This window comes from Oreochromis aureus, linkage group 14 (genome assembly GCF_013358895.1).
Source record: "Oreochromis aureus strain Israel breed Guangdong linkage group 14, ZZ_aureus, whole genome shotgun sequence".
Classification (NCBI taxonomy): Eukaryota; Metazoa; Chordata; class Actinopteri; order Cichliformes; family Cichlidae; genus Oreochromis; species Oreochromis aureus.
The window spans coordinates 22748096-22762839 of record NC_052955.1 but is presented as its reverse complement, the minus strand read 5'-3'; the positions used below and the strand labels follow the sequence as shown (position 1 = coordinate 22762839).

General features: G+C 41.9%; 3 protein-coding genes across 5 annotated transcripts in view; 2 read left to right on the top strand and 1 right to left on the bottom strand.

Annotated features, from left to right (window-relative positions):
- Positions 1-3557: 3557 nt before the first annotated feature.
- On the top strand, positions 3558-5142 carry LOC116322932 (sarcolipin). The gene is made up of 2 exons (XM_031743153.2): positions 3558-3793; positions 4198-5142. Exon 2 carries the CDS (start codon positions 4258-4260, stop codon positions 4351-4353), a length of 96 nt encoding a protein of 31 aa, XP_031599013.1. The 5' UTR covers positions 3558-3793; positions 4198-4257; the 3' UTR covers positions 4354-5142.
- Positions 5143-5256: 114 nt separating this feature from the next.
- Positions 5257-11583, bottom strand: kbtbd3 (kelch repeat and BTB (POZ) domain containing 3). Its single transcript, XM_031743332.2, has 10 exons — positions 11238-11583; positions 10607-10898; positions 10315-10480; positions 9208-9390; positions 8599-8772; positions 8205-8495; positions 7772-8014; positions 7384-7674; positions 7110-7259; positions 5257-5962 (listed from the first exon to the last, which is right to left on the bottom strand). The coding sequence occupies exons 2-10, from the start codon at positions 10885-10887 to the stop codon at positions 5840-5842; spliced, it is 1902 nt and encodes a 633-aa protein (XP_031599192.2). The 5' UTR covers positions 10888-10898; positions 11238-11583; the 3' UTR covers positions 5257-5839.
- Positions 11584-12566: 983 nt separating this feature from the next.
- fam168a (family with sequence similarity 168 member A) overlaps positions 12567-14744 on the top strand; it is a 36393-nt gene continuing 34215 nt past the window's right edge. For 2 of the 3 annotated variants that reach the window (XM_031743058.2, XM_039597966.1), the window contains exon 1: positions 12567-12695. The gene's annotated coding sequence lies outside the window, so the exon portion shown is untranslated. The remainder of the gene's footprint in view (positions 12696-14744) is intronic. The other variant, XM_039597967.1, reaches the window with a different exon arrangement.

Sequence of the window (14744 nt, the reverse complement as noted above, 5' to 3'; positions counted from 1 at the left end):
TTGTAGGATAGAAGGACCCGGGAATGTACTTGGTCACTCGGACTTCTTGGCTTTAAACACACTATGCCATGATATTGGGTTGGTTGTTTACATGCTAAAAATAGGTCATTTTAGTCTGGTGCTAGGTGGCTGCCAGACATGTGTAATTCAGTCTTTGTGGATATAAATTATATGCTACTGTCAATAGATTAAAACGATAGCGTTCATAAGGTGTTAAAACTAAAACCAGGTCATATTAGCCTATTGCTAGGTGGTTGCTAGGCAACATGGTGGCATCAGAATATATTAGGCATAATTCAGTGTGCGTGGTTATAAATAAGATGTTCTTGTCATGAAATAAAAATCATACAATGTGGTCAGTCTTATAGTTTATAAATTATAAAAAGGGGTAATTTTAGCTTGTTGCTCTGGTTGCTAGGCAACATGATGACTCCACATTATCCTATATAGATAAGAACCTTCAGGCATTGAATAGATACCTGATGGTCTAGGAGGAGTTTGTGGACAAACAAACGAACAAAAACACATACAGACAATGATTTTTGTGTATTACTGTAATATTTTTATTAGTAGTAGTAGTAACTGCCATGACAAGAGAATTTTCCCTAGAGCTGGAATAAATAAAGCATATCTTATATTTTAGATGTGTTGCTCTGATTCCGACACATTACTGCTATTATTTAATTTCCATAATGTTCACAGTTGGAAACTGTCACCACATTAACTTACATATCAGAATAAACATAGTGATATTGCATTCAATAAATGGATGTGTATACACACACACACACACACACATACATCTAGCGTCCCAGAATCTGTGGAATGGTGTTTCTGAGGCCTTGTTGACACCCCTCTGTCTCTCCTCAGATTTAGAGGGCAACTCTCCCAGCACTTTTCTATCTTAAATGCACACACAGCTGTCACAGTGGGCCATAGTCCACCCCGCACAGAGATGCCAGCACAATTCACGCTGTGTTATTCAATCACCCCAGAATTGGATCTCTGTGACAATGGGAATCCCTGGGTGAAATAGCTCTTGGTCTGAGGCTGGCAGAGCAGCAGGGTGATAAAATTCAACCGGTTTGATCTGTTTAATCCTCAGGGAATGGCCTTGGAATCCTGCGATGGAAAGGTTCAAGTGATCTGTGCTCGGACTTTGTCCTTCTGTGGCCCCTCTGTGTGTGCAGGAGAAAGTGTGTTTGTCAAGGGGGTTTAACACTAGGTCAGAGATAACACCGTTTTTAGCAGCTGTCAAGTGTGAGGTGAGTTGAGATGTTTGCTTTGATGAAATGTCAAAATCCTTCTCTTAGCACCAGCATAATACAGAATATCGGGAATCCACAAAAGAACGAAAACCTATTCTCAATTTAGTTTCTATTAAAGGAAAGCTGTGGATGATATTTTGAGACAGATGAGATACTTGATACTGCTTTAATGGCTCCAAGTAAATTCTAAAGCTGCAGCAAACAGTTATCAGCCAAGCCAAGCAAGCAGTTAGCTTAACTTAGCATTAGCAATAACGGAAAATACTACACTAAGCAAGCTAAAAATCAGATAATATCTTACACAGAGAATACTTTAGTACATATATTTTTATATAATTAATTATTCACTGGCTATATGCACTCACCAGCTTCTTAATGACGTACACCTTGCTAGTACAGGGTTGGTTTATCTTCAGAGCTGCCTTAATTCTTCTTGGCATAGACTCAACGCGGTACTAGAAACATTCCTCAGATATTTTAATCCATAATGTTATGATAGCATCAGACAGTTGCTGCAGATTTGTCAGCTGTGCATCCATGATGGAAATCTACCTGTTCTAATACACCCCAAAGGTGCACTCTCGGACTGAGATCTGGTGACTGTGGAGGCCATTGGGTACAGTGAACTCAATGTTCAAGAAACCAATTCGAGATGATTTGAGCTTCGTGGCTTGGTGTTTTATCCTGCTGGAAGCAGTCATCAGAAGATGGGAACACTGTGGCCATAAAAGGATGAACAAGGTCAGCACCACTCAACTAGGCTGCGGTATTTAAGCAATGATCAGTTGGTACTAAGGGGACCAAAGTGTGCCAAGGAAATATCCCCCACACCATTACACCACCACCACTAGACAGGATGGATCCAAGCTTTTAAGATGTTTATACCATATTCTGCACCTACTATCTGAATGTCGCAGGAGGAATCAAGACTCTTCAGACCAGGCAACACTTTTCCAAACGTCTGTTGTCCAGTGTTAGTGAACCTGTTTGTATTGTATCCTCGGTTTTCTGTTCTTAGATGACAGGAGTGGCACATGGTGTGGTCTACTGCTGCTGGAGCCCAGCTGCCTCAAGATTCATCATGTTGCTTGTTCAAAGCTGCTCTTCTGCAGACTGTGGCTGTAACGAGTGGTTGTTTGAGTTGCTGTTGCCTTCCCATCAGCTTTAAACAGTCTTCCCATTCTCATCTGACCTCTGACATGAAAGAGAACTAGATAGCTTGCCTTTTCTAGACCGTTCTCTGTAAACCCCAGAGATGTTTGTGTGGCAAAATCCCAGTAGATCAGCAGTTTCTGAAATGCTCTGACCAGCCAGCCTGGCACCAACAACCATGACACATTCTAACTCACTTAAATCACCTTTCTTGCCCTTTCTGATGCTCAGTTTGAACTTCAGCAGTTGTCTGACTATGTTTGCTAGCCTAAGTTAAGCTGCTGCCCTGTGAATGACTGATTCGATATTTATGTTTACAAGCAGTTGAACAGTTGTAGCTACCACTATGGCTGGTGGGTATAAAGATGTACGTATTATGCTAATTTTTGTTATATTGATATATAATACCAATCCATCCCATTACTATCCAGCCCTGCCTGGCTTTGTCAAAAAGTAACAGTAGGATAATAACCACTAATCAGCACTGAGTAACAATTTCTTTAATCTGTAGAAAAGATGAGAAATTCAGATTAGGTCCAGGCATAATCAAGGGGTTTAATTTTTTGCTTTGCCCACCCACATGTGTGCATTCTACTAAGAGCATTATGTATCCTCTGTATCTTCATCCATCAAGGATAAGCAACTTAATGAAGGGTGCAAGCCACTGTGCTTGACACCCCTCTGTAATCAGTACCTATTTGAAATTCCACGTAAGTGTGTATTCTGATGATATCATCATACTTTTGGGCCATTACAAATTCTTTGCTTTTAAGTTGAGAAGGGACTCGATAGGCAACTGGTTAACAGAGGCTTCAGTTGGTTTAATACAAGCATGCCTGGTATTTTACATTTTGAAGAGACTGCTCCTGAGGACAATTCCTCTGATACTGAGCGATATTGTTAGTTTCCTATATCCATTGGATGATATAAGTATTGTGTTTGGAACAACTGTAATCCACCAAGTATCTCCAATAATGTGTTATAAATAACCCTGAGACCCTCCTCTGTTGTGTGTGTGTGTGAGAGCGAGAGAGACAGACTCTGTATGGTTATGGGTAGGAAAACTCCAGTGGATGAGATTGTGGAAAATAACACACTCTATTGGTTGTTTAGTTGGTGTGTGACATCAGTCGGTGTGTATGTGAACCATGGGCGGTCCACTGAGGTTGGCTACTTTAGGAGCAGGCCCTGCCCCTGGCAACAGCAGAAAACTGGACAACAGCAAGAAACAGATGCTACAGGGGAGAACTGCTGCAATCGAGACATTTCCAAGAAGAAGAAACACTTCTCTTGGAGGGCAAGGCAAGGAGCGGACGATAACATTTGCTTTCTCTTTATCCTGTTCATAGTGGGATCACAGCCAAGCAAGCAAGGTAACAGCAACTGCGACTGGGTCTGGCTTTGTGTTATTGTCCTCAGTAAAGCCTCAGTTTTGCCAGTTTTATGTAAGCTATTAATGGCACATATCAAAACTATCAAAACAGCCCAACTTCTAAATGTATAGAACATGTTTAATCTGATTTATTAGTGTATTAGCGTGTATGCTTTGTGTGTGTTTCTGTCCCATGTTAATATGAGGGGATGTTGTTGTCCTTTTCTTTGCTGACCTTTGGTGACTGTAAACAGTAACCCAGCAGAGAAGTCACTGATCCCTCCAACCTGTTGTAACAGGGACTGCATAAACCAGCACAGAGCATGTGCACCATTGTGTATTGCATTTTTGTCTACACTCTAACAACTGAAACACAGTTTCTTTTTCCTACCTCTGTCTTAAAAGTTTACAGCAACCGACCTCTCCTCGACTGTCTCACCTATCCTCTCCATCCAGCACGCTGCCATGGATCGCTCGGTGCAGGAGCTGTTCCTCAACTTCATGATCGTCTTAATCACTGTGCTGCTGATGTGGCTGCTGGTGAAATCTTACCAGGACTAAAAAATTAAGCAATGAGAGAGGACACGGACGTGAGGCGGAGGGGATGGAGAGACACGTGCGTCGGGAAACTGGCGTGGTTATCGGAAGACTTGGCTGCTGGCTAAATTGAATACAGTGTTTACACCTACAGCTCTGCTTATTCATGTGAGGTCAACAATAAGTGGTTACTATAGCCGGGACAAACTATGAATGATAAAATAGTTCACAATCTGTATTTTTAGTGTTTTTTGTTTTGTTTTTTGAATAAGGCCATGAATGTGAAATCACAGCAGAGTGGTCAGGGTTAATAAATAAGAATGAAATTGTTGAAAACCCAAATGGGATGGCTTGAAAACTCTAAAAAAAATGCAATGTCACTATAAACAGGAGTGCATACCATAGCCTGTATGTCTAAGTGCCCAAATCATTTAACAATGCTGTTGTGTCCAATTTTTCAGTTTTTTTGTCAAAGTGATGAACACAACAAACAAGCTTATAAAACTCATAAAACAAGACAACAGGAATTTTGAAGCATTATGTTTATGATCACTTCTTAACATTAAACAGTCTTTCATTTGTTTAGCTTCTGTTTCTCAGCACAAACTTGCCATGCAGTCATGATTCACACCCACATTTGCTCTTTGCGGGTTTGTTAAACTTTAATCTATACTATCCTTTTGAAGCTACAGAGTGTTTCTCTACGACTGATAAAGTGCAGATGAAAAACTGTTGTGTACACCCGGAGAAGAGAACCAGAACATGCATGGACACGTGGCAATGTAATAACAGAATAAAGGCAAGCTGATTAAAGTGCATACTGACATTTGCTTTCAAAAGCTGACCTATGTACTAGCAGACTGACTTTCCCCTTTAAAGTAAAAGCAAGAGAGGCTCGCCTCCTAGAGGCTCTCTGTGGCATAATTTGTGTATTCCTGCCAAAAAATATATATAAATCAAAATTCCCAAATTCAGAAAAACTAAAGAAGTCTGAATTCCTGAACAGAGTCTGTAACTGCAAGGAAGCTGGAAAGTTTACAGATAATGCTAATTATTTATGTGGATTCTCTATCTGTAACATGCTGTCAAAAAACACTCAGGTACTAAAATAGAATTCTAAAGGGGTCCTCCATGGGAGGGGCAATAATTAGACTGACAACAAAGCTCCTATGACAACAGGAGCTTCGCACATATAATTTACAGATCAAACTTGACCCTAAATAAAAAAATAAATAAACTATCTGGCTAATGTGTTCACATATACTGATGATCTGTTACAGGAAATGTGGTGTTAGTTGCCTATCTTTGGCTAAGATACTCTCTCGAAAGAGACTCTAGGTTTCAAGAGTATCTATTTGCTGGTTAAATAAGGGAATAGCATTCTCTCTTGAAGTGTTAGCTGTCCGTCATGCGCACAGTTTGGAAAGCTGAGGGAGGCTCATTCACACAGACATCAAACTTTCGCTTGCATGTTTGCTGCATGGGTGGGCGTGTATGTGTCTGCCATCAGTTATGCTGTATCACACCACGGGTCTCTATATCTGTTGAAGCTGATTAGCTGGCAGTGGAACTCGGTGAGTGCTTTGGGCATGGGTGCCACTTCCTCCCATTGACTCCTCCCACTGTAGTACACCTGGATAGGTAGTAAGAAAGCATACAGTAGATAGTAAAATTAGTAAAAACTAAGAATGCAGGTGTGGTCAGACATTCTCTCATCATAGGCATGAATATCATGGTAATTTGTGGTTTCAAATGATTTCTTTGAATTGTGCTTTTTCCAGACTGGAATGATTGTACACTATATACATGTTTATTAACTTTTTTTTTACAGAAAATTTGGTTGCAGAAGTTTAAATTTGTTTTTGTATTTTCTCTAATCCATACAGGGTCAAATGTATACATACAGGTTTAAATATATACATACCCCCACTTAAATCTGAGGGCACTGAAGATCCTACAAGGCCAAGGCCTTTTAACTTCTCGTGAGTGATCATTATCAACTACAGCTGGTAGTTTTTCTTTGAGAGCAGTCATTGGATTGACTAATTCTCAGAGGAATGGAAAATTCCAGGGAATTCAATGAAGATCTGAGAAGAATTGCTGATTTACACAGATGAGAAGGTCTCTCGGAGGTATTTCTAAACAACTGCAGATTCCAAGATCATCAGTTAAACAATTGTATGTAAGGTACAAGTCACCCAGTTCTGTCACCACCACCTTGCCAAGGTCTGGAAGAGGACCTTTGCATGTTCAGGAATAACCCAGGAACCACCAAGGCTCAAGTCTGCCATGAACTGGAAACTGCTGGAACAACAGCGTTACTGTCCACAATGAAGCAAGTTTCACATTTCACATGGACCGAGACGATGCTGACCAAGACAGAAGCTCCTTCTCAAAACATGACTGAAATTTACAGCTGCCCACATGGACAACCAGGTCTATGCCAAGAATCCAAGCAATTTAAATAAACTCTACTATTTCTGCAGAGAAGAGTGGTCAAATATCTGCAATTGTACCAGAAGCTTGTTGATGGCTACCAAAAGTGTCTGCAGCTTGCAAAAGTACATTTAACCAAATATTAGTAATATATTAGGATGTCTGTATGTATTTGAGCCTGTATGCATGCCTTTGTCCCTGAGTGGATTGCAAATTCACTAAAAGCCCAAAATTACCATGACATCCATGCCCATAAAGAGTCTGTGTAAACTTCTGTCTGGGTCTGGGTCAAAGGTAAAGGTCATTCAGTTCCTAGCAATAAATATGTGAGTTTTCTATCCTACCTGAACCTCATCAGTGATTTCATCAGGTGAATAGTCTCCACCCAGAATGTAGATTCTGTCTCTCATGCCCACTGCTCCGGCATTGAACCCAGCGCATTCAAATGATCCTTCACCCTTCCAGACGCAGGTCTCTGGGCAAAAACTGTAGACCTGAAAGGAAAAAAGGGACACTTTTACACAAGCTCAGTGTATTTTACCACAGAATTAAGCTTCAGAATCTTTTTAAGGCTATCTGGCTGCAATGGCATGACTGATAAACTAAACTGTGGCTCACTTTGTATGTAGATAAGTCACAGAGGTGCAGTGTCTTATTAATTGACACAGCCTTGACCAGTGTAGCGTGGAAGAACTGGCCAAACTCTGCCACCAGGCGGCTCCACTGGTCCTGCAGGGCGTCATAGCAGAAGAAGCAGTCGAGCGAGGGGTTAAAGGAGTCTGTGATCTCCACCTCTGACCCCAGCGTATAGATTACACTGCCACAAGCACTGGCCTCAGGGTAGAAGATAGCAGTGGGAAGTGGACTGACAGAGCACCAGGTCTGAGCCAAAGGGTTATAATACTCCACCTAAAATCCAACACCGCACATAAATTAGATCAACACTGTTGGCCATGACTGATTCCATGACCTATTAATGGAAGCATATCCCAACCAACACTGTTACCTCCAGCAGACTGGGAGCCCCCCCTCTGGATCCCTTGGTCCGTCCTCCAATGACATACACTCGGTCCAGGCATGTTACGGCTGTGTGCATGGTTCTGGGCTTAAGCATGGCAGGTGCAGGTGTGCGGGTTAATGTCACGGGACAGAAGCACCAAACCTCATCAGTGGCATCGTGGAAAGGTTCAGCCACGTGGAGGCGTATCGCCCGGCAGCAATTTCCCTGGCAACCACCTGTGACAAACATCTTCAATCCAGTAGATAGCAGAAAAGATGGTGATCAAACTCTTTAGTCAACAAGAGCAAAGAGTAAGATAAGATTATGCTTTTTCTAGTAAACAGCACTATATAACTATAAAGAATATTCACAAATTGACAGTTTATGTAACTAATGTCTGGACTGCTAGATTAAGCTGCAGATCTGTTGTAAACCTTGCCTTCTCAGCATAGCTGGTAAGGTAAGATCCTGGTGGATCTGGCATCGTAGCTGTCCCCTCTTCTTGCCCTGCTCCCAGCTCTTTCCACTGGTCTGTTTCCAGACAGTAGCAGAAGGTGTGCCGGATCTCTCCGTTTTCCTCTGTCTTGTGGATGTAGATATAACTCTGCGTGGTGGCAGGCCTAGCATCAGTGAGCAGGCCATTGTGCTTTGTCTGTCTGCTCTGGGCTTCTGATGCAAGGGCGAGACAGGACTCATCGTTGCAGAGGAGAGGGTCAGAATCACACAGAGACTAAGAGAGAATGTAAGAGTCAACACAGGAAAGGTGATGCGATCACAAATCTGCAAACTGCATAAAGTCTTTAAACCCCGTGCAGGTAAAGGTTTGGTTGTACCTTTAGTGCAGGTGCAGGAAGATGGTGCAGCCGGGTCAGAGACAACAATCCCGGCAACAGCTTCTGTCTTCCTGGGAGATCATGACGAATCCATCTAAGGAGAGACACCACCACTGCCTCCTCACTGGGCACGTTTAGAGCATCTGACCTGAGGCACAGCTCCAAGACATCAACCTGAAGAGATTTTTTTTTAATGTGATGTATTTGTCAGCTTAAAAACATGAAACAAAAAAATGTTTTGTTACTGATATAAGAGCAGATTTAATGACAATATATTGTGTATAAAATGTTGCAGAGGAACAGTTAGCTTAACTATTGGGCTTGTTAATCAGAATAAACTTGGTTTTTGGATACATCATAAAACAATAAGAGTTTGATATTTTTTTGAGTTTAATGGATTTCAGAGCTGTTATAAAAATGATGAGAAATCCCACCAAATATGCAAAAAATCCAACATCATTGGTGCTTTGAGCCTTAACTTTTTCTTAAGTCAGACATAATAAAGTGTGTAGCAACCGGATATAGAGAATAAATGATAACAGAGACTCTGATCAGCCTCTAGCCTTTCTCTGCATAGACACAATATTTAGGTGCAAGATTGGGTTTCACCTGCATATCCAGGAAGTCCTGCGTTTTGGAGAGTTCAAAGAAGTTCTGGACCACAAACTCGTTGGCACTTTGCAGGAGAGAGGGTGAGCCGTATCCCTCAGCCAGAGACAAGAGAGACAGACAATTATAAAGATCCATGGTTCCTATCAGGAAGTCGCTGCATGCTTTGGACAGGACAGACACCTGAGAGCACAACAGCAAGAGCAGGGAAATTTTCACGTTAAAATGACATTAAAGACCTCAGTGATGGGTCAAGAAACACTTATAAGTGTAGGGTTTCAGAAACTGGCATAAAAGCAACAAATGCAACGCTGATCTCTACAGAATCCATAACTGAAATTAACCTGGCAACAAAAAGATAAGTGCGTAACTGATAGACTGTCAAAACTATAGATTTTCATTTTAAGTGTTCGGTCTTTAACTCTATACCCCTAATAGGAGTAAGATTTGAAGCTCTTTACGAACTGAGCAATTTCTGTTACATTTCAGGCGTGCTTAAAGAACAAAATCCTCAAACTATCCTAATCGTCATCAAACCACATCTTTATTGATATATACTGAGGTGTCAAAACTTGTCTTTTAAGGGTACTGGGGAGGTAGTCAAGTGTCATCTTTACGGGGGAAAGAGATAAAAGGGCATTCCAGACATCCTTCTCCTGATGCGAACTTCTCAGTTTTCTCCTGTGGGATCCCGAAGTGCTGCCTAGCCAGGTGACAAATATAATCTCTCCAGCAGGTTCTGGGTCTACCCTGAGGTCTCTTCCCGGTGAGGCGCCTCTAATGCCCGATTAGGAGGCACCCTAACCACATGCTCAAACCATCTCAACTCCTTTTGAAATGCAGGAGCAGTGGCTCCACTCCAGATGTCTGAACTCGTTACCCTATCTGTAATGCTGAGCACAGCCACCGTGCTGAGGAAGCTCATTTCGGCCGCTTGTATTCATGATCGTACTCTTTCAGTAATTACTCAGCTCTCTCTTCACCACGACAGACTGGTACAATAACTTTTAATAATAACATTAATGATTTACTGCAGTATCCCACGAAGCCATGGAAAAATGAACGTGTTTAAGGGTAAATAGGAAGATGAAGCAGGTGCATTTCTACCTGAAGAAAAGAGGCGAGCTGAAACAACATGTCTACGTTGCCCTCAGTGATGAGTGCCTCCCCAGAATAGGCAAAGTCCAGGAAAGAAGCCACTACTGCTGGACACTGATTACCCAGTGTTACTGAACCATCATCACGCTCTCGCATATCCACCTCAAACATGGCCCTAAACACAAGAGACATGAGAGAATTCATTAAAGAAAAAGAGATAGATAGATAGATAGATAGATAGATAGATAGATAGATAGATAGATAGATAGATAGATAGATAGATAGATAGATAGATAGATACCTGAAAAAATCACTACATGCTGCAAGAACACAGCGATGACAGGGAAAGCTGCGTTCCTGCACCTTAATAGTGAAATCAAACAGCAAGCCTCTCTCCCGGAGCGATCTGAGCATGCCCAGGAGCTGCAGTCCATGGGACTCAGACACCCGCAGCATTGTCCGACGCTCTGCGACCCCGTTGCATTGTGGAGCACTGCCAGGTCTACTGCTGGGTGGGCTGTTGCTGCTGCAGGGGTTGTGGGTGTTGGTCAAACACAAGGACAAGTCTTGATTTTCATCCATTATGCCAAAATCTGAAAAAAAAAAAATATATATAAAAATGATGCAATTTATAGTAATGGAGTGAGTCTCTGAGAGACACACACACAGAGAGAATAAGAGATACAAGAATGCAACAAACTACTTTACATGAACAGATCTGTAACACACAGTCCAGGCTTCTCTACCATTCAGACATGCAGTAGTATCATTGTGTCTGGCACACTGAGTGTCTGACACGATTACAGCATTCAAGATAAGCACATTAGACACTACCTGAGATGATGTCTAGACGTTAAAAGTCGAAAATATATGAGTATAAAATGCGTGAAATATGCAGCTAGTGAGTCTGAGGCAGGACAAGTAATACTCACGACAGTGTCAGCACCACGGAGAGCTCTCATGCTATTGTAGTTTCCGGAAGCCTGAAATCACGCGAGGTTTCGGTCGACTTTTTGTTTTTCGCGTTTAATTGTCTTCTTTCTGTCATCTTGTTGGCTGAATTCGCGTTTTTTCCTAAGAAGAATAATGCCCGTGTCTCTTTTACATCCCCCTCATTTATTTTCATGTGTACTCTTTCTTTATAGCAGAAGAAGGCGCAATGGCCGCTGGGAACTGTAGTTCTCCTCTATTGGTCGGTTATTTCTGTGTTCTCTGGCGAGTTGCAAGTTTAGAACAGTTAAGGTTCAGGAATTATACAGGTTAGCTTGCTTAGTTAACCATGCGTGCTTACTCTGTTGCAAATGAAAATATATCTCAAACATATCAAGTCACAGGGAACACTGGCAGAACTTTACTCCTGTCTGCTTCTCATTGACTCTGTTGATGCAGTAATATTTCTCACCACTGGGTGACACTGCCGTGCTGCGGAGAAATTATTATGGCGATGCATAGGACAACAGCCTTTGAATCTGAACTCGTGAACGTGAACTTAAAGCGGTCTATCCTACCTCACAAACCATCCTACCCGTTGTTTATGAGCATACGCTGCGCATGCGCGTAACACAAACCCCAAATTTACATCGTTTTTTTAACCCATTGTGACTATTTCTTATGGTTATGGTTAGGGTTATGGTTAGGGATAGGGTTTGTATTAGTCACAAGTCGCCGTCAAATTATAACACGGGTAGGATGATTAGTCAAAGTAGGACGGTTTCTCAGAACAACGTCTCACCACCACAGTGACATAAAAACACACTCTTGAAAACGCGTGAAAAACATGATTACAGTATAAGAGCTTTTGTGGACACAATTAAATTCTTCTTATTCTGAAGATTATTATCATTATTACTATTATCATTATTATTATGCTATTACTACACAAAACCTGGGCTTAATCATGGATAAAATGCAGTCATTATACTCTATATGCTTTATCCTCCTTCATCGTCATGCAACAGACCATCCTATAAAAGTCAGAGACCGTCCCATTGTTGAGAAACTGGAGTAAAATCAGAGTAAACGGGCAGCACATACTAACGCCATTTACTGATTTCAGTTTTTACGAGACTGCACTGAATCGGTGTACATATTATCGGGCTATTATCAGAGCCTCTCCAGTTTATATTATAGTGGGTCTGGCCCCCTCCTCTCTCTCTTGCATCCCTGCATCCCTCCCTCCCTCCCCTCCCGGCAGTGCATCCCCATCCCCCACACTGTGGCCGTCTCTCCGGGTGAAACCTGTCTTCCCAGCGCCACTGGCCCGACAAAACGCTGCTGTAGCAGAGCCAGTCCGCACCGACCCGAGGCAGCACACTCACACGGGAGAGAGCACGTACATTCGGGGAATCTTTCTGTTTTTTTCCCATTCCGTGGTCGACCGAGTAGCTTTGGTAAGTCTTTTATGCTGTTTATCACGAAGAGGAGGAATGTCCATGTGTTTTCTTAATGCTTGTTCGGGTTTTTTTTCCTGTCTTTTTTTCCCTCCGTATCCCTTTAATTGTCCTCCGTGGTGGCTACGGTGGGGAACTAGCGGGCTAAGCTAAAGCGGCTAGCTTAAACAGCGGAGTTAAAGTGATACTACTTGGAGCATGTGTCAGGGTTTTTTGTTGTTTTGTTTTTTTACTTTATTTGTCGTCCGCCAGGTAGTAAGGTTAGCAGCTGTCCTAGTGCGTTGCGGGTCTGACCTGCTGCGAGTGGTTTTCATTGTCATCTGCTAATTTTGCCCCGGCTAACTTGCTAATTAGCGTTTTTTTAAAGGGGGGCAGCGTGTGCCGAGGGATGCAGGGATGCTACGGCGGGTTAGCGGCTGGCTTTTCAGGCTAGCACACAAGCTAAGCTAACGTTAGTATTATGTGACCCGTGCAGATTCCTGCACGGAGTGTTTCGGAATGGATGGATCGCCATGCTAACGGTGGCTAATCTAGTGATAATTGGCAAGATGGCATCTCGGAGTGGTTATCTAGAAATCGGTGGATTTTCAAAATGGTGTCTTAAGCTTGTTTGAGTGTGACCATTTTTGTCCAACCATCGCTGTTTTGGCTTTGCTTGCTATCTCTGGTATGCAGTGCACTGCCAGTGCATGCCACACTCTGACTGATATAACTACATATTAACCACTGAAGTGAGGGGTAAATACAAACGCCTCCAGGCTGCAGACGCCACTGTGGAGAAAATGACTGTTTCTGGAGTTAAATTTGTCAAGAGTTTGGAGCTAAATCTAGGGGAAGGAGACGAATGAGAGAAGTAGGAAAGGTCAAAATGGATAGAAAAGGTTTACTCCGCATATGCAAATATTTGCACACTGGATTAAAGTGGCTAACTATGTCAGTGCCCATCAACTCCTGCCTGGGCTCATAACAAAGGTGTACTTTATCTGAATGTCACTTACACTAGGCCTTAGCTGGTTTTCAGAGATATCCACTGCAACTTATGCACGTTGTCATTACTTATTCATCTCCATTTTATTTAAATCTAATTGCTTTTTGTTGTATACAGTATAGGAAATCAGTGAACATGCCAGTTCCAAGTGCACTGCTCAGGGTAACATATGGAAGCTGGATTATTTATTCATGCCTAATGCAAAGAGCAGTGGCAGAAGTTAAAAAAGGCCCTTTTTAAAAAACCTGATAAAACCTGCTTTGTTTGTAATGCATATACTACAAGATTTGTGCTTAAATAGTGCCAATCAGATAGAATTATTCCAAATGTTAGAGGTGATTATTTATTTATTTATTTATTCTCCTCCTTTTTGACTAGTCTTATCAGTGAAATGAATCCTCTTTGCCATCATCTCTTTTTCCCTTTTTTGTAGGCGGGGGGAGGGATTACTTGCTTTAGTCACTGACTACTAATCCCATTTAATTCAAGAAGCCTTATCTGTCTAAAGGGATTTGTGAGATGCTACTGTTGTTGGCTTCACCAGAGCATTACTGTGTAAGCAAACTATGTACATTTAAAATAATAGTCTACGATCGAGACTGGAAGACGCACACTGCTCCGTGGATGATAGACATTCAGTGACTCTAATTTAAGTCATTCTAATAGGTGATACTTTCGTCCTGTTTGTAATTATGACATCTAGAAATACTTCCCTTTGTGATTGGGGGGGCAGCATAAATCTTATTAATATACAAACAAGGAAGTCTTTGTTAAAGGCTGACTTTATTTTTGTGACTCTAAATAAATCAACAGGCATCCACTAGAACTGCATCCACCAGATGAAAGTATATTAACTTAAAGGTCAGTGGTTCTCTTTGGGAGCTCTAGTCAGAAAATACTACGTTTGGGTTTTTTTCCCACAAGATGAGAAGTAGTGTTGTTGCTGTATGCTAAAGTTGATTCATCTGTCTATCTCGCTGGAGGAAGACGGTGGATGTCGTGTGGCTTTTGGCATGTGTGGGGCGCAGGCTCATGTATATGAATGGCAGGCTGTACAATGC